Source organism: Camellia sinensis, chromosome 11 (genome assembly GCF_055761805.1).
Source record: "Camellia sinensis isolate YWXY chromosome 11, ASM5576180v1, whole genome shotgun sequence".
Taxonomy (NCBI): Eukaryota; Viridiplantae; Streptophyta; class Magnoliopsida; order Ericales; family Theaceae; genus Camellia; species Camellia sinensis.
Window position 1 is genome coordinate 53002873 of NC_138971.1, and position 19950 is coordinate 53022822.

Here is a 19950-nt window from a genome sequence, read left to right on the forward strand (position 1 = left end):
CGAAGAAAGAAAGGAAAACTCACCCGTCATATGATCATTAACCCCAGAATCCAAAACCCATGAGGGACTAGCAGACCGAGCATAGAAAGCAGTAAAAGTACCTGTTACAAGGGTGGCAACGTAGGAAGATAATAAGCCACGAGAACTGGCAGTAAGAGATCTAAGCTGAGACTGAAGTAGACCAATCTGAGTCTATAACTCCTGTAAATTAGGGAGATGAGGAAACCCAAGAGCCGTAGTCCAAGGGGTGCTAGCACCACGACAGCAAGAAGAACGTGGCTTCAACTCAGGATGAAGTTTGAAGCAATGAGCCTTAACATGACTAGAAGCTCCACAATGATGACAAGTAACTGGACCAGTAGAACCCTGAGAGCTTTACTTTGCAGCAAGAGTTATTTGATCAGATGAAACTGGAGACAGAGGAGAAGGATTCGGCTGAACCAAACGCCTACGACGCTCATCACTATCAATGGTGGCAAAGGCCTCATAGAGAGAGGGCATGGGTGATGTGCTTAAAATCTGAATTCGAAGGGATTAAACCCAACAAAAACTGGTAAGTGTGCTAGTAAGCAAGGCGTTTGGACACAAGAGAGGCAACATCTGCTAGTAACTTAGTCAAGGGCTTATATTGAGCAAATTCTTTCCAACGGTCTTGAAGGTATCCAAAGAACTCTGACACAGAAAGACCCAAGGCAGACTAGAAAGCACGAGCAATATTTTGATAGAGCTCAAAGATGCGAGTATCGTTATGAGCATGAGCATACATCTGTGACAAAGCATGCCATAGATAGGGAACAATGTCACACTAGAGAAACATGTGATAAATACAGTCTTTCATGGAGTTGAACATCCATCCCAAAAAAGTATAGTTATCAATATCCCATTGTGCACGGGCAGGATCTATTGTAGCAAGCTGGGTAGTGGAACACACATTCCAAGGCATTACTTTGTTTACTAACTTGCATCTCATCTCTATGATTTTTACTTTTGAAACTTAATTAGTATCATTCCTTCCAACAAAAGGGATCCAACTTGGCAGCGCCATCACTAAAAATCAGTCCAAAAAAAAACTCTACCAATAACCCTCTTCCACCTCTAGCTCTTTAAGCCAGAGCTATAACAAGCTAAACACAAGTAACACAGATGCAATGCTAAACGTGACGTTGCATGTAATAGATCACACTATGTTCTTCAATTGCATAAATTTTTTATGCATAGTTGATCTCTTGAAACCACACATTTGTATTAATTTGTTTCTCTTAGTTTTGGGAGATCTCATAGAGACACGATAGTATGGAAGAAATCCACAATTCTTGAACCGTATAATGTATTTTAGTTTACATAGTATTTAAGCTTGCGTGCGTGCAGCTTTCCTTTTTTTCTGGTTCTACTCTTTTTCTTTATTTTTTTTTAGTTTGCATATTCAATAGACTGTTGTCATATATGATTTACATATTTTTCCTGTTAAGAATAGAAATTTGACATCTTGCATTCTTCTTTGGGGTCATAGATATTTGATACTGGATCACTTGAAGGCCCGTTCGGATCATTTCAAGTTTGTAATGTACAAATTTATGGAGACTTTGTTGTTCATATCGGTTCGTTTACTGGGGAAACAAGCAAGTTCTCTGTAGGTGATAAAGTGATTTGTAAGGTAACTTCCCTTTTATCATCTGTCCTTGTATGTGTACATGAGTGCAAGCTACATCTGCTTTGTATTTCTTCGTAACTATAAGTAATTTATGACTTGAGCAGGTTGACTATGATAGACGTAAGCTCATTGCTCCTAACCATACCTGTATGCACATGTTGAATTTTGCGCTCAGGGTAATTTCCAAAATGATACTGTTCTGAGCTTCTAATGTTGATGCTTTCTTATCTGGTTTGCTTTTGTTCTCTTAATGTTCTGTAACATGACTGCAGGAAGTACTTGGAAATCATGTAGACCAGAAGGGATCCATTGTTCTTCCTGAGAAATTACGATTTGATTTCTCTCATGGTAAGCTTTATGCTTGTTTCAATTAATTTTGCATATAAAATCATTTTTGAATGCTACTGAAACTTGAACAGGCAAGCCTGTGAAACCTGACAAGTTGAGAAAAATTGAGTCCATTGTGAATGAGCAAATCAAAGCTGAGCTCGATGTATTTTCAAAGGAGGCCACTCTGATTGATGCGAAGCATATAAATGGTTTATGAGCTGTATTTGGAGAAGTAAGCTACTTCATTTTTCTATCATTGGAGTTTGTTCAGGCATATGATCAACCTGTGGAATGTACTTGGTTTACTGGCCGCCTTCAATTTCTTATTTCTGTTTTTGATATAGGTCTATCCTGATCCTGTTAGGGTTGTATCAATTGGCTGAAAAGTGGAGGACCTCCTTGCTGATCCAGAAAATGGCGAGTGGTTATCAATTTCCGCAGAGTTGTGTGGAGGTAGCATCTCCTTGTAATTCCTGGTGCCACTTCTGGGAGTCCTATTAAGTATTGAGGTTTAGTGTGTTGATTTTTTTAGGGACCCATTTATCAAATACACGGGAGGCTAAGGTGTTTGCTCTGTTGTTTGAGGAGGGAATTGCCAAGGGAATTCGTAGAGTAACTGCTGTTACAACAGACTGTGCTTCTAAGGCCTTGGAACTAGCATTGTCAATTGAGCAGGAAGTATTAGATGAGGCATCAAAAACAGAAGGAAGCTCGCTGGAACAGGTTGTCACTTCTTTTTATTATTTTTACCAGATTCAGATTCAGATACAATGTCTCTTTCTGTGAATTAATATATGATAAACTGAACTGCTTTTTCAAATTCATTATTCATGTTTGACCGTGGCTTTTGTGTGATAGTTTGAGTTACATTTTCTTCTTCCTGAAGCAAGGGTGTTGCTTAATTCATTATTCATGTGTGACCCTGCCTTCCTCTACCAGCTTTTCTACCCTTTTTAACTTGCATTAATCTCTTTTTTGCCAGGTCTAAAATAGTTTTTCTGTTTATTTCATTCTTTCTACTTCTTAGGGACCAGCATGTATGGCTCCAGTTTTGCTGCTATTCTGCGTGCAACATCATGTTCTGTTTAGCTTCTATTGTGATTATTGGCACTACTTATAAAAAATGATTGTCCCAAAATGGTTGCACTGCTTGTCCAAAATGGTTGCCCTGTTGCATTTAACGGCCACAGTTAGTTAGGTTCATGACCGAATCTGCACCTGGGTGCTCCTTTGTCCCTGGCCCATCTCTCATTGCTGGGCAACTGAGCGCTTTCTTATTAGGAGCTCCTGCATTGGAGGGGTTTGTTCAGTGAAAATTTTCTGATTACTAGTGAAAAGTTTGAAAGAGAATTACAGTAAACTGATTTTTCAGTTTTAAGTAATTCTGTTAAGGGTAAATTACACTTGCCTCCCCCGAGGGTTGGAGAAAATACAAGAAGCTCCACAGTTTTGGTAGGGTTCCCTCAAGATTTTAATTCACATAACACTTAGGCCCTCTTTTATCAATAATTTGTTAGTTATATTATATGGATGGAAAAATGATGATGTCATCTGATTTATACTGAACAGTCTATTTTTTCTTATTTATTCTTTTGTTTTCACACCATTTGCATTAGTTACATTCCATTCAAACTTGATAAAAAGGAGGTCGATGTAATTATGCCAAATCTATGAAGCTTGCATTTTCTCCAAACTTAAGGGAGGTCAATGTACTTTATCCTTCTGTCAATTAAACAAAATGTGCAGTTCTATCAGCCTCGTATGTGTGTTTTTGTGTACTCTGTTTATGATCTCCTGCCATTTTTCAAAAGAACCTTAAGATTGAATTGACAGAATTTCTCGCACATTCTGTGAAAGAATAAGGTCATCCGTCATAAAAATGAATTTTTTAGTGCAGTTTCTTGTCTATAATTATCACGTGCTCATCATCGGCAACTTTATATTTGAACTAGAGGATATTATTGCTCATGAATGAAACATATGCTATTATGCGATGTTATTGTGGTTTGCTCTTTTATTATTTCATGTATTGTAGCTGAATGAGGTCTTTGCTAAATTAACTTTTGGGAATGTCTCCTGAAATGAAGGGAATCCACTCCTTGCCAGGATTATGTAATTTTCATAAATACCAGAATCTTTATAATCTTTTTGCTGCTAGCACATTGGTTAGATACTTCCAATGTATTGGCTAGCACAAGTATTTTGAGAATGGTTCAGATACTTCCAACTTCCCTGAAATATGCATCACCCAAGGAAGTATCGTCATTATATTGTTCACCACTGCTTTGATTAAGAAGATGATTCTGCTTTATCTGATATATCAGTTTGCTGATTTCCCTTTCCTCTTCCCAGAAAGTAACTTCTTTAAATGGCCGCGTGGAATCAACAACTATTCGAGCAGCCAAGAAAGCTGTTAGAATTTACCATCACCTACCACCAATTTACCATCACCTACCACCACCTACTCCTCACCTACTCCTCACCTACTACACTCACCCTCTCCTATATAATGAGTCACTCACCATTTGTAATAGATACATCAATCTACATCAATCAATAATATTACAATTTTAACATGGTATCAGAGCTATAAGATTTAGGCCTGTATTTTTTCTCACCGGCGGCAGCCGGCCGGCAACTTTGCCTTCGTTGCCCGCTGGAATTTTCTGCACATAGCTTCGCGTTTTTTCGCCATCAACGACGGCGACATTTCTCCCACTCGACAAACAGAGATTAGGTGCTGCTCCGACAAAGAGATCAGATTGCCTGTTACAATCTGATTTATCCCTTCCACAGCAGCAATCGTTGAGAAGGCCCAGCAACTCCCACACTGGCCTTGATCTTTAACAGAAACAACAGCCCCTTTCTTCGTCCAATCCACCGACTCCGGCAACTTATCGCCGGCCCGGAAAACGTAGCGATCGCCTCGTTGCCCAATTTCAGTTGCGCCGCTCCAGCAGATCTGAGATCCTCTCCTCTCAAGCGCCGCAGACGTGGCCTCCTTCACTTTCCACACTCTCTCTCTCTACATCACCCCAATTCACCAGCGATGCAAGAAGCAGAGCTTCACGATTTGTCCGACGACTCCGATTACGCCGCCTCTCAACAGCAAGGTTCGGCGAGCTTGACTCGGAGTGATAGTAAACGGAGCTCCGCGAGTGAGCCCGATGGTGCGGAAATCGTTTACTTGAAAGATAATGTGACAATTCATCCAACTCAGTATGCATCGGAGAGGATTAGCGGTCGATTGAAGTTGATTAAGCAAGGCTCGTCTTTCTTTATGACTTGGATTCCCTATAAAGGGCAAAGCTCAAATGCAAGGTTGTCTGAGAGAGATAGGAATCTCTATACGATCATATCCTTTAATCATATCCTTTAATCTACCTATTCTCTCTCTCTCTAGTTACTTTTCTTCTTTTCAAGACACCCACCAGTGCATGCTTTCCCATTAATGCCTTTTTCTTATTATTTTTTTTTTTTCATTATTCTTAAACTTTAAACCCTCTCTTTCCAACCCACCGCCCCACATGCACTTTATGATTCCTTATTCCCTCCTTTCCCTTACTTTCTTCCACCCACGATTTTACCATTTTCTTTTCTTTTAATATATATATATATATATATATATTTTATTATAAAAAAAAAAAAAAAACATACACCCTTGTTTTTCTTATCCCCCATCCACAAATATTTTTATCTATTTTCTTTATCCATTATTTTATTTTATTTTATTTTTCTTATTACACAAAACAGCATTCACAAAATCACACCAACAACATTCCACCACCTTGTCATTTTATTCATGTCAGGGGCTCAACCCGATCACACTTTTACACCACCAAAAAAAAAAAAAAAAAAAAAAAAAAAAAAAAAAAAAAAAAACAAGCAACAAATCAACTACATCCACAGGCAGGATTTTCTTCTCTACTCAGCCGCCGGTCTTTTCTTCTTGCCTCCGTCCTGGGTGGCCCTTGCCGGTGTTGCCTCCGTGTTTCCCACTCCACTGGGCACGATCACTACTCCCTGCTCCTCCACTGCAGCATATGGCGGCCCTCCAAATCGGAACATCACGGTGGCCTTCCGCTTCAGCTCCTTGTTTTCTGCCCTTAGCACGCTTATCTCTGCTCGCGCATCCTTATACATGCGTTGGAGCAGAGCCAGCTGGGAGTTTAAATGCTGCACCTCATTTGTCCTACTTTGCAGCCGGTTCGACAAATTTGTGACCGCCGTCATGCTTTCCACACATGCCTTCAAAGTATACTGATTGGCCTCCACATCCGACTGCACTGCCATTCTTTGCTCCACAGACCGCATCGGAAAGTTCAACGGGGCAAACTCCGGGGCGCTTGGTTGAGGTTCCAGTGCCACCGCACCAGTTCTCTCTCTTGTTGACTCGTTGAGGTCGGGAAAGAGGGTGAGCAGTCCACGGGAAGACGAGGACGAGGCCATTTTCTGGGCAACAGAGTGTTACAGAATATCTCTCGCAACAGAGTGTTACAGACTATCTCTCTCAGTAAACGGAACTATCTTTCTTAGCAACACGAAGGATTTTTCAGAGGTTTCTCTTAGTTTTTCTCTGCCTCAGCCTCTGTCTTCGTCTTGGTTATATAGCCAAGGCAGACACGCGCATCGCGCGACGCCAGCCGATCACACGGGCGCGCAAGCCAAGGCGCCCACGTGCCTCGCCATCATGTCCGGCACACCTTTTGATGATTGGACACGCCTTTTGATGGCACGCCTTTTGATGGAGTGGGCGCGCCTTTTGAGGGCGCGACTTTTGAGGGCTCACTATATATATCCATATATATATATATTTGGGCAGCCTATATACACCATCATACAGTGTATTTTTTAAGGGTCCGACAAGACTCTATAAACTGTCCCGACATTGATTCCGGTTAGCTCCTTTATGGGTCCGACAAGACTCTGTAAACTGTCCCGACATAGATTCCGGTTAGTTTCTACAAGGGTCCGACAAGACTCTGTAAACTGTCCCGACATTGATTCCGGTTAGCTCCTTCATGGGTCCGACAAGACTTTGTAAACTGTCCCGACATTGATTCCGGTTAGTTTCTACAACGGTCCGACATGACCCCATAAACTGTCTTCTACATCGGTCTGACACCGCCATCCAGTGTCCTCTACACCGTTATGACACCACCATACAGTGTCCTCTACAACGTTATGACACCACCATTCAGTGTCTTCACCAATGGTCTAACACGACCATACAGTGTCTCCTATCCTTTTTTATTTTTATGTATTTTCTTGTTTTGTTCCTCTCTTCAAACTCAAGTTGGTTAGTTTCTATCCTCCTTGAGTTTGCGGGGGGCTGTTAGAATTTACCATCACCTACCACCAATTTACCATCACCTACCACCACCTACTCCTCACCTACTCCTCACCTACTACACTCACCCTCTCCTATATAATGAGCCACTCACCATTTGTAATAGATACATCAATCTACATCAATCAATAATATTACAATTTTAACAAAAGCTGATCTAAAGGCCAAAGTATCCGTGCTTCAGGTTTTCATCTATGCTGAGCAAGAAATTACCCTATTTTGGTTCCATTGATAACCAAACCTGCTGCTTATATATCTCTGGGTTGAAGTTGATTCTAAATTGCTATATTTTACTAGAATCAAGTGATAAAAGCAAAAAAGAAGATTGCTGAAGAGAATATACAGAAAGCTGTCAAGGTTGCAATTGAGACTGCAGAAGTTGCTGCATCTGATGGAAAGGCTTTCTGTATATCACGTGTCAATGTTGGTTTGGACACTACAGCAATGCGCGAAGCGGTCGTCAAAGTCATGGATGAGAAGGTTGTTTGCTGTTTCTAGCCTTCCAGCTAATATATCCTAATGCTTTTATTTATTTATTTTATTTTCACAATGCTCTTATGTCTGCATGAAGTTTGCATGACTAGTCTGTGAATGACAGGGGATAGCGGACATGGTTTTCAGCACAGATGAAACTGCAAACAAGGCTTTGGTGTGTGCTGGGGTACCTGAGAAAGGAGATAAATGTAAGCAATTAAAGGTGTTGGAGTGGTTGGTGGCAGCTTTAAAGCCACTAAATGGGAAGGGTGGAGGAGGAAAAGGTGGTCTTGCTCAAGGCCAGGTTAGCAATTTTCTCCTGGTTACCAATCCAACTCTTATGGTATATTAGTATATAACTAAATTTATCATGCTTTAAAATCTTAAATTTGAGCACTACATCGTCTCTGAGGTTTCCATTTTCGGAGCAATATGCTTGCAAACATTTGGGAAACCCCACAATAAATGAATATTGTAAATTTTCTTTCTAAAAATGTTTTGTATTCAATTTTAAGACAAGCCCAACTATGTCATCAACAACATGAAGCATTGTGTTAATCAGTTGAACTATATAATATTATTAGAGGGAAAAAATATTGAAGATTAAAAAGGACTTAAGTTTATTATGATCTGTTTTTTCATGCCTGAATGGTAAATGATCTCTCTCTCTCTCTCTCTCGCACAACATTAAGAATGAATGCTATGATTTGGTTTCACATATGATAGTTACTTCATCCCCCGTATATTTGAGTTTGCCTGTGATCTTTGCAACCTTGGTGGTATACATGTAATTCTTTTGTATGTGATTTCAGGGCTCCGATATAGCACATGTAGAGGATGCAATGGAGGTGGCAACATCCTTTGCAGCAATGAAATTGAGCTGATAAAAAAAAATAGCTTTAATATTTCAGTGTACACTCGTGAAAGCATGGCGTTGATGGTTCAGTCCCAACATTTTGATGTTTTTTGATATGTCACTTGAATGAAACAGCCAAGGAAATAACATTTGGTGCTACAGAAACACGATTACGTTTTTTCTTTATTGGCCACAAAACATTGTGTTACCAAAGAGAAGTTTTTCTTGTTAAAATATTGACATTTTTTTTGAAATGGTTGAAGTTTAGGATGTTCGTTTGCTTGGCTATACTGTAAGAAGACATTGAATCATAAAATTAATCTGATTGGGAGATGAACTCCTCATCTTATGAATTTTAACCTATTGGAATTTCTGCTCAATTGGTTGGCATGGTATGTTATGCACTGAGGTGAATGAATGAATCTACTCAACGCTACTAGTGATGGTCTTTCAGATTTCATCGCCTTTTTATATATATACAGCATGCATATGTGAACTGCTTTATCATATCTTCTAAGGTTCCATCAGGTTAGGCAACTAGCAATTTATTATAATAGGGTAAACATCACCTCAAGTTTCAAAAATGTCACTAACCTCCCTTTTACTTTTGAATTTCATTCACCCTTCTGTTAGTTGACTGTCAGCAAAATAGGTTAATTTTATTGATAGCATCTGTTTGTTTTATTTTAATTCTTATTTTGCCCATACTTTTTTATGTATTTGTGAACTCAGATGCCACATCCGTCCATTTCTGGTTGGCAGTTCCTGTTTTTTTTTTTTTTTTCCACTTTTTGTTATTAGCTCCCAACCCTCCATTGCTGTGAAGTCCTAGTTTCTTTTACATTATTCGGTTTCTTGTCTGCCTTGACTTGTTGGTTTCAGGGTTCCATATATCTTTGGCCATGTTTGGGCAGATTGGGTTAGTTGGGGGATTAGCATTTCTAAAATTGTTAGTCTCGGGAATCCATTTGGATCTTATGTTTAGATTGACCTAAGATTATACGGCGGGATTACCAAAATCTTACCAATTTTGTAGCTTTTGCCTGTGTCTCCTCTTACGTCTGTCTCACTTTAATCTAAATATTCTTAAACTGTCATGTACGTATGTTCTTTCATTATGAATGAATGAAGTTTTTATTTTAGTCAACAAAACAAAAACAAATAATCCACATTCAATGTAGCCTCACAGAATTCTTAACATCCAGTTCTGTCCACCCGCTACAAGCAGAAAAAAAGAAAAAAGTAAATTTTTTTTTTTCACAGACTGTTGTTCCCTTTTCTTTTCTTTTCTTTCATAAATCCAAGATCCAGTCTTCAGTTGCAGGATCATTACTCTCATTTTAAATGAAATGATAAACTGCATCATATTTGTAATTTACCATTAAAGCCAACACCAACAAAAAAGCATGTTCAACTGCACAACCATGCAGCCAATATATTTTCCCACACCACTAAGATATGATTACATAACATGAATAATAATTTTTGTTCCAAATAGTCTAGTCTACCCATCTCAACTCAAATTACTCGGTATTTTGCTACCCATGATCAACTTCACAAAACACGCACAAAGTTCATCTGGTGTTCAAATCGAACTCTCCCACTTCACGCCACTCATGTTGTATGCTTGTTTCTCCATTCTCTGTCTCTTCGTCATTCAAGAAATCCTCAGATGGTTCTTTCTCCTCTCTCTGTGTATTGTTTCCCCATCCATTAATCATTTCATCAGCGTTAACTCCCGGCTCCTGCTCACCCACTTCATGACCACCAATTACAGCAACATCACTGCCTTGAGACCCAAGTGCACTTCCTCGTATCGGAGCACGCGCCATAATTTCTGCATGAGCCTGTGACTCAGCTCGAGCTTGTTCCATCTGAGCCATGGCTGCCATCCGCAACTTAGCTTCATGAGCTTCTCGACCAACTTTCTCCCTTGACTCCATTTCTGCCCTCAGTTCAAACATGGCTCGTCTTTCTTCTTGTAGGAGAGCCTGCTCAATCATCAACCTCTCCTCTGATCTGAATTCCCCAAGAGCTCGCTTGCGTGAAATTATATTGAAGGCAAGTGCCTGCTTCTCAAACGTGGCTGTGAACTCTGCAACTTTGGCAGCAATGTTATGGTCCCACTGTTGAGAACGAGACAGCATCTGTCCTGTTGTGTCAGAATCAAGGATCCTATCATCCTCCTCAGCTTCATAATCTGCCACCACATGATAAGGTAGTAATCTGCACGCAAAATAAAATGGGGACAAAAATCAGAAAATTATTAAGTCTGAAAGTTAAGTTGAACTCCCAAACTTCCCTGGCAAAATATTATAGTACCAAGCAAGATCTTTCATTTTCAAATTTCCAAAAATTATTCACACAAAAGAGGTTGAGATCAAATAATTAGCATTCTGTCACATGCCAAACAATACATGAAGGGGGATTGTGGGAAAAGAAAAGTGCTACTTATGCTTATGAGAAAGTTTCTAAGCTAAGGTTTTATTGAACTCATTCATGCTCACCAAGTTCATAACTATTGTTATATCAAATAAAGTTCAAAGTTCACAAGCCACATGTTGTATCAAATCCAACCTCGAAGCATTTGCATTAATATCTATTAATTGTGAATGCCACTCTATAGAAGATAATGAAAATATGAGATTTGAGTTTGCATATGGCCAGGGGTTACTTGGGAATACAGAAATTTAAGTAAGCTTAAAATCAGTATCTTGTGTTCTTTAGTATAATCTTAATTAAATGGGCAATTCCTCTTAATAGTCAAATTCTCTTTCTATGAAGTCCAAAAAACCCGCAATTGCCGAGTTAATAATCCCAAGAATCGCATATACAAAAGTGTCAATGTGCAACATTTCAACATAGTCGAGTTAATAACCCCCAAGAAACACAACAAATTCAATTTTCATGCCTTCCTTTCTACTCTTGCCAAAACTTATTACCCTCGTTGGGAGAATAACAAAATCAAAGCACCACATCTCCGTAGCCATTCTTACAATATGATGCACATCTCTTTGCACATACAACACCAACACCAAGTCACAAAATTTACAACGGACAGAATTATCGATAGAATTTTTCACAAGTAGTTGTCCACCAAGAAAAACAAAACAACTCTAGAAGGGGCTTTAGATCTCCGAATTCCTTTTCCAAGAAAAAGAAACACCCGAATTACCCTAAAAAGCATGATAGAATGACTTAACTTCAAATTTCCTAGGCTTGGGTCCTGTTTGACACTGTAATTTAGTGTTTCGAAATGAATACACTGTGATTTTGCAAATAAGTGCATTGGTTAATGCATAAGGATCTATCACTTAAAATCTGAAAATTCATTGAAATGGGTCTCAAATCTAAGTCAATGAAACTTATGACTGAACCCTGAATATGTTCATTGGAAGGTAGATTTTATCTTCATTCTGCAAATCTAAACATTCAGTACTTAAATGTTTCAAGACTAGAAATTCAGTGCTAAAACTTTCAGTATTTAATTTTCAATTTATCAAACACCACCTTGGACATATTCCAACTAGTATCATCTCCACTGCTTACTCCCAACAACTATATCATAAAGTGAGGAGAGCCTACAAGTTCTCAAACTCCCAATCCTGTAATGCATGTCTAAGAAATGCATCCCAAAACACCTAGCTCCCCACTAAATGCAAGAAGAGATGGGAAAGCCATCTATAGTGCCTCCCGTCCAAATTCTCACCACTTCACTCCCCAGTGAAGCATGAATATGGATAAGGATAGTGGATATGAACACGATATGGATAAGTATAGGGTTACGGCAATAGGAAAAAATCTAAAAAGTTAGGATATGGGTATAGTCCAGATGCATCCGTGTTAAAAAAATAAAAAAAACGATAGTAGTATATTATTTATAAGCTCAAAAGGTCAAAATCATGTCTAAACTATTTATGTTGCCCCTGTGCTTTTCCCTTTCACAATTTATCATACACAAAAGTGTTGCACACAAGTCACTTTCTCGTTTAATTGTTGAAATGATAATATTTTCTTGTTTATCCTTCCATTATGGATACGCATATGTGACACATTTGACAGATGAAGGATCCATCAATTTGATAAATTTTAAAAAAGTAGGACACGATTTTAATCTGACTAGTTTTTTTCTTCTCTAAGAAGTGAGCAAAGTATTGAAAAAGTGATTATGTGTTTATCTTAATAATTATACTATAATGCTATGCAAGGATTATTACAATCCCAATTTCACAATAGTTTGGATATGTGACAAAGTATTCGAAAATTATTTGATACTTTACAAAATTTTTTTAAAAAAAAAATTACAATTTTTTTTTTTTGGATCGGCGAAAGTCAGTTGTTAGTAATTACAATTGTAGATATGTTTAAAAAGTATCGAATACGTATCCACTAGTTTTTGAGGAGTATCAGTATCAGTATTGAATACGACTCCCTTCTAGGAGTATCTATACTTCATAGCTTTTTTCCCATAATCAAGCCAGTAAACTAGCCAAAATCTTCCTAACCATTGTAAATGTTCTTCCAAAGATCTTCGATAAATCTCTGAATGAGCCAATCCCCATGTCAAACAATATTAGCAACTATCACCCTTCTCCATAACTTCTCCCTTTCACAATAAAATTACTACTACTTTCCAAAAAGAGCTTCATTGGAGATGCTAACTTCTTGATGCCATGCCAACATATCTCAATCAACCAAATGATATTTAACTTCTTCTCCAATGTCATCTATTTATTTTCTCTAATCTCGTTCCCACTAAAGCTACAATAGTGAACAAAGACGAAACGTGCGCAAGGAGACTTGATAAAGTGATTTTAATTAATGTAGTACACCCTCCCTTGGATGAATGTACCCTAAAACCAAGTAAAGAGAAGATATAAATCCTCACTCAGCACACCAAGATAGATGCGAAGGCCTCTAGAATTTCCTTCTCCCCCATTGGAATAAGTTTAGCTTTCCTAAAATCCACTTCTAGTCTAGACACATCCTCAAAGCAAAGCAACACATGAGAAATACCTAAGTTGTTTCGACTCAACCCTACAAAAGATAATCCTGTCATCAGAATAAAGATGATGGGAGACTGACATTTTTAATCCATCCATTGAATCCAAACCTCAAATGCCACTTATAATTTCCCACCAATGCATTATTCAATTTTTGGTAATTTTTTGGATACATTATTTCTTTATTGTCCAATAGTCAATACTACATAAAATAGCTAACCTTATTCCATAGAACTTACTCTTCAACTTATTCAGAATTTTACAGTCATTTAAACACTCCTGAAGCATTTTCTCATTTCATCCGTCTTGTGCTACATCTATGGGTCAAGTCTTCCTAATCTCCCAAAAAATTTAGCCCTTAGTAGCAAAATTTTGAAATCTGAGACAACCACTTTGTGCATAGTAAGTGAAAGTGGTTCTCACCCCTGGACAACACTCAATCTCCTGCTTTGGAAGTTAAATACTAATCACATTGGGCTGCACTCAATCCTGGAACGCTCAAGCATTCAGAACTGAGCCCAGAGATAGCTTGAGGATGAAATACGAAAAATGGCAATAGTTTAGGGGGGAACAAGAGAAATTAATCCAATTTTAAATTAAACACTGAAGACTAAATAATGTTGGTGTGATTGATATAAAACTGAGTGAGTGAGTGACTCTGTTTCCTAGTCTGTCAGAGTCATGGAACAAAGCAATCAGTCTATGAGAGTTGTGCATGTAACAAAGTGATATCAAACTTGAGTTCCTGAAACATTGTGAGATGCATATGAGTATATTTCATATCTTCAGAAGGTGGTTTCCTCATTTCTGCTCTATCAAATAATGCATTTAAATAATATATACATATATATATATATATATATATATAAAATTACAGATATTGTCCTACATATATAACTTACGATTGTGCATAACATTCTTCAATAATTTTTACAACAGACATTTGAATCGTGGAAGGAAGAAACAATTCAATTAAAGTGACAGTGAAAATGTAGATAAGCATGGACAAAGCCAACAAAAAAATAATGAATAAAATTGAGGCTATTGATTTAGATTTAGATTTAGATTAGAACAGAATTTAGGAAAGAAAGAGAAGGGGAAGAAAGACCTCTCGCAAGCGTCTTCAAGGGAAGAGAAAGGGCGCTTGAAGTCAGGATGACAGACTCGCCAGGCATCCTGGTACGCCATCTGGAGCTCCGCCTGATTCACCGGGGGTCGAATTGCCTTCTGTTGCTGTTGCTGCTGTTGCTGTTGTGGATTTGAGTTAGGGTTTTGATTTTGCTGTTGATTAGGGATGGAATTGGAATTAGGGTTAGGGTTAGGATTGGGGGTTTGTTGTTGTTGTTGGGGGTTGATGGGGCGGTGTTGTTGAAAGCCAGGAGGTCTGAGATGAGCGTCGATGTTGGAAGGAAAACGAGAGATAGCGGCTTGCTGCTGTTGCTGTTGCTGTTGCTGTTGCTGTTGTTGCTGCTGTTGCTGTTGCTGTTGCTGTTGTTGCTGCTGCTGCTGTTGTTGTTTCTGCAGTTGTTGAAAGATGAGGAGCTGTTGTTGCTGCTGTTGCTGCTGCATCATCAGTTGCTGCTGAACCAATGCCTTTGCCTCTTCCATCTCTCTCTCTCTCTCTCTCTCTGACTCTTCTCCTAAACCCTCACACCTTGCTGAACTGTTCGTAAATAGATCATTCGGTAAGAGCATCCACAATGACTAAAAGTGTGTTATAGGACAAAAAAAAATAAATAAATAAATAAAAATAGGGTCTAAAAATATATGTTAAGGTGTGTTATGTAATTCCAATCACACTTTATTTTTTACTAGCTAAAGTAAAAAAAAAAAAATACATTTTTTATTTTACTCAATTAGTTTAGTTATTGTGTATTCGAATCATCCTCTTTATTTTAACTAGTTATTCAAACTAATTTAACCAATTTTCAAAACAAAAAAATGTTATATATATTACTGTCTTTTTCATATAATGCCACATACGCACCAAATACTAATATGGTTGTCAATGTGACATTTGCGATAATATTTTTTAAAATAATATTTTTTAATATTAATTTTCAAAATATTATAAAAAATAATTTTAAGTAATATTTAATTTTTTTTCATAAAATTTATAGTATGTGAATATATACCAACATATGTATTTTGTGGAACCATTTTGAAGGGGAGGCGAGGGGAAGAATAAAAGAAAATAATAAAGAATTTTTTTAAAAAAATAACAATACAAAGGAAGTTTTCCAATAATTGTAATTTATCAAATTAAGAACCGAAAGAACACAAATTAACTAATCAAAAACCTTACAAAGGTCAATGAATAAAATAAGAAAAAAAAATCATAAATAGCAAAGTTCAGAATAAACTTCAAATTAAATAAACTATTTCTAATTCAAGTTGTTACAAATCTCTATGAAGATGACACAAATGCTCAACTAGGTCTGCTTGGAGTTTAGAATGAGTTTGTCTATATTTGATGCAATGATGATTTTGAATGAATTCATAAAGTTCGGGTGTACGCTTGTGTGACACTGCTGCAGGGAGACTTTCATCGATTGCATCATAATTACAGTCTATATTTTGTTCATTTCGCTCATCCTCAACAATCATGTTATGCAATATTATACATGTCTTCATAATACCTTTAAGGGTTTCAACTTCCAAAAACGTACAGGTCCTGTATGCTAATCACATTTTGAACTGCCCTTATTTTTTTTAAACGATTGAAAATGGGCATAACAAAATCCCTCACATAAAGCATCTGCCTAATCAAAATTGAAAACTTGATATTTCTTCAAGCAAATGCAAAAAAAAATTATTGTTATACATGACAAGCACATAACATGCCTCCTGCCAAAGTTCACACTGGAAAGGCACCTTGCATCTTCTTTCAAACACACACACACACACACACCTGACAGGCATTAATCGAGATTGAGAAAACATCGACGTAATAATCCCCTACAATCAGTTCAAACCAGCACAACAAAAATAAAAAGGGAAAAAAGAATGACTTCAAAGTATTCCAATCCAATTTTCAGGTGGATCCAGGCTTCTTTATGTGGCCCTTACTCCATTTTTGGCTTTCGCTCTTTGAGCACTACCACCCACCACCACCACAACAATGTCAACTGTAATCAAAATTTAAAGAACATGGTGTATTACTCTACAACCAAACCAAACAATGAATCTAACCCTATGACCAATTCAGCTCCTCCATCACTCTTCCTCACAAGATCTGTCAACATCATACATCGGATTCCTCACTCTTCTTTGTAATGTATGTCAAAAACTCATTCTATAGATGAACGCATGTAAATAGGATTAAAAATCAGAATGCTGCACCAAAATGCTGTCCTTCTAGGCTTTTAATTTGAGTTGGTATTAAAACTAGCATAGGTTAGCAATTTCAGGACTACGTAACGTAATGTGCACCGTAGGGGAAGCTCAAGCCACAAACATTTGGACAAGGCACATTGGAGAACTTGAAATTGGAATTTATTCACACGTGCATGGGCCAACCAAAATAAAATTCCAAAAAGCTAGTTCTAAAAGTGGGCTGGTTTCAAAGAACCAGTTATTTGACCATTGGTCTGTTTTCAACAAATGATGTTCTTCTAACTTGTTCACCCTTTCACTTGAAAAATGTAATTAAATTAATGAAGTCATATCCTTTATTTTAGTTCTGCCTTGTTAGTTATTCCATAATTGTAGTTCTTTCTTTTCCCCATAATTGTAGTTCTTGCTTTAAATTAAAGGGAATGCTAATTAATTTTGTAGAATATCATTAATAGCCATCCCATGTTAGTTTTTTCCACTCACAATTTCATCTTTTAGACTGCTCTCTCTCGCTCTCTCTCTCCTTCTAGTTCTCCATTCACCGGTTGAAACTATACCCAGATTAATTTGGAGGAAAGTACACTCTTTTTTTCCCCCTTGCTTTTGAATGACTTGCTGTAATCTACTTTTTGTTTAGCTACTGTGACCCCATACTCACATATATTGTTTCCCTGCATTTTAATGATCTCCATATTTGCTATCCTTATCAAGGACACATCAAAAATTAACATTGATCATTGAAAGCAAAACTCACCTATCAAGACAGCCTATTCAACTAGAGATAACAATTGTCTAACTATCAATTACACACTTCCCACCAAACTAAACATTATCTATATTCAAGGAAATAGGGTAACATCACCTCAAAAGTTCATAAGCATTTTACTCAAAACCCAATTAAAACACATAAACATAACTTGCAAATCAAAGAACTAGATAAAAAAAGAAAAGGAAAACAAACTCATTTTGATCTTTCCCAACACCCATCAAATTGGCGTCTTAAGATAATTGAATTTAGAGAGAAAAAAAAAAGATTTAACCAAATTAAAATCAGCAATGTTTTCACGTACATGAATCTAAACAACTGTAGCAACAGCATACAAGACTACCAATCTCAGATACATCCATGTGAAAAACAAAGAAAAGAACATGCAGAGAATGATCTCCGTATTTGCTATCCTTATCAAGGACACATCAAAAACTAACATTGATCATTGAAAGTAAAATTCACCAATCAGGACAGCCTCTTCAACTACACAATCAGGACAGCCTCTTCAACTACACAATTGATACAGAAATTTTATTCAAGGAAATCGCTGACCAATGATTTGCAGGTTACATGGCCAACATTAGTTTATGAAATTCACGACATAAACATTGAAAGTTTACGACATAAACTAAAAACTAATAATATTATCTCTGACCTATTTCATACACTAAAAACATTGAAATCGCTGACCAATGATCCTGATTCATAAACTAATTTTATCTCTATGTCCTGATTGCTGACCATTAAGAGTAAAATTCATAAACTAAAAATCATCTATATTGAAGGAAATAGGGTAACACAACCTCAAAATTTCACATAAGATAATTGAATTTAGAAAAAAAGATAAGATTTAAACCAATTAAAATCAGCAATGTTTTCACATACATGAATCTAAACAACTGTAGCAGCAGCATACAAGACTACCAATCTCAGATACATACATGTGAAAAACAAAGAAAATAACATGCAGAAAATGAACATACATAGGGGTTTCAATTTTGGGTTTCGCAGATATGGGAGGGGAAGAGTTGAAGAGAGAGAGAGGGTTTATGAGTCGTATAGAAGGGAAAGACAGAGAGATAGAAGTATCCATACCTTGAGGAAGAGGTCAGATGGAGGGAGTTGCAGGCAACGTTGAAGGAGAAGATCGATTTTGCGCTGAAGGAGCAGATCGATTTCGCGCCGAAGGAGCAGATCGATTTTGCGGGAGAGGCGAGTTTGGAGAGCCTTCAATCACTCTCCAATTGAAGCCAGCAGAGAAGACAGTGGGGAAAATAGCAAGCCTTTTATCCAGTCCATTAGAGTGAGAATATGAGGGTAATATTAGCTAAAGGACCGTGATTGATAGCTCGAAAATCAGCCCTCCCAATAGCCCGAAAACCTCGAAACGACGTCGTTTTGGAGATTTTTCATATTCTTTTATCGGTAAGATAATATTTCGGACTATTCGTGCTTTCACGCATTTTCCTTAGCTAAAATAGCTAACAGGACCACTATGTCTCTTTTCTTCGGCCAGTTTGTTTTTAAAATATTCATAGCGAAAAGATTGGTAGTATGGGATTAAATAAAATTATATTTATTTTGATAATAGTTGTTTATGTAGAAATTATTAAATTTTTTTTATATAAAATAATAAATTAAATATAAAAATATTAAATATTAATTTTCAAAAAAAAGCCCCAATATGTAATAAATAAATAAATAATTCTTAAAAAAAATAAAACAAATAAAATAATGATTTTTACTTAATAAAAAATTAAATATTAATGTTAAAAAAATACTTAACATGTAAAAAATAATAAATAAATAAATAATAAATAAAAAATTTCTAGTCCTAGGACTATTTTTCTAATACCACGTTCACCTCTTTCATCCCAATCCCCCTTCCAAGGCCCAACTTAATCCCCTCATCCATCTCAATCCATTCCCCAAATCTACAAAAAAACACAACACCAAATGGGTTTCACCTCCATCCTAATCCCATCTCTCTCTACACCCTAAAACAAACGGGGCCTTGGAGTTGCTCTAAGAGTTTGTTAATTTTAGAGAGTGGGGGATGATGTAGTGGATGTGGTAAAGTATGTGTTAAGGGTATGTTAAAGAATATATATAGGTTGCAGGGAAAGAAGGTGCCGGACATCTGACCGGTCAACCAGTCAACGACAAGTTTTTTTTTTTTGA

General features: G+C 37.2%; 1 protein-coding gene and 1 pseudogene across 2 annotated transcripts; one reads left to right on the top strand and one right to left on the bottom strand.

The window, feature by feature from the left end:
• Positions 1-506: 506 nt before the first annotated feature.
• On the top strand, positions 507-9022 carry LOC114311811 (alanine--tRNA ligase-like; annotated as a pseudogene). Its single transcript, XR_014344573.1, has 13 exons — positions 507-553; positions 1264-1327; positions 1511-1654; positions 1756-1827; positions 1924-1999; positions 2071-2213; positions 2326-2434; positions 2514-2704; positions 4334-4386; positions 7479-7515; positions 7629-7811; positions 7930-8109; positions 8618-9022. The product of XR_014344573.1 is annotated as an alanine--tRNA ligase-like (transcript).
• Positions 9023-10068: 1046 nt separating this feature from the next.
• Positions 10069-19440, bottom strand: LOC114312006 (uncharacterized). The gene is made up of 3 exons (XM_028258163.2): positions 18865-19440; positions 14773-15327; positions 10069-10887 (listed from the first exon to the last, which is right to left on the bottom strand). The coding sequence occupies exons 2-3, from the start codon at positions 15270-15272 to the stop codon at positions 10236-10238; spliced, it is 1152 nt and encodes a 383-aa protein (XP_028113964.2). The 5' UTR covers positions 15273-15327; positions 18865-19440; the 3' UTR covers positions 10069-10235.
• Positions 19441-19950: the final 510 nt, after the last annotated feature.

Excerpts from the sequence above, each read along its gene's own strand:
- LOC114312006 (XM_028258163.2), bottom strand. The coding sequence starts at position 15,272 with ATGGAAGAGGCAAAGGCATTGGTTCAGCAGCAACTGATGATGCAGCAG. Across the intron at positions 10,888-14,772 it reads CTTGAAGACGCTTGCGAGAG|ATTACTACCTTATCATGTGG; the intron begins GTCTTTCTTCCC and ends TTTTGCGTGCAG.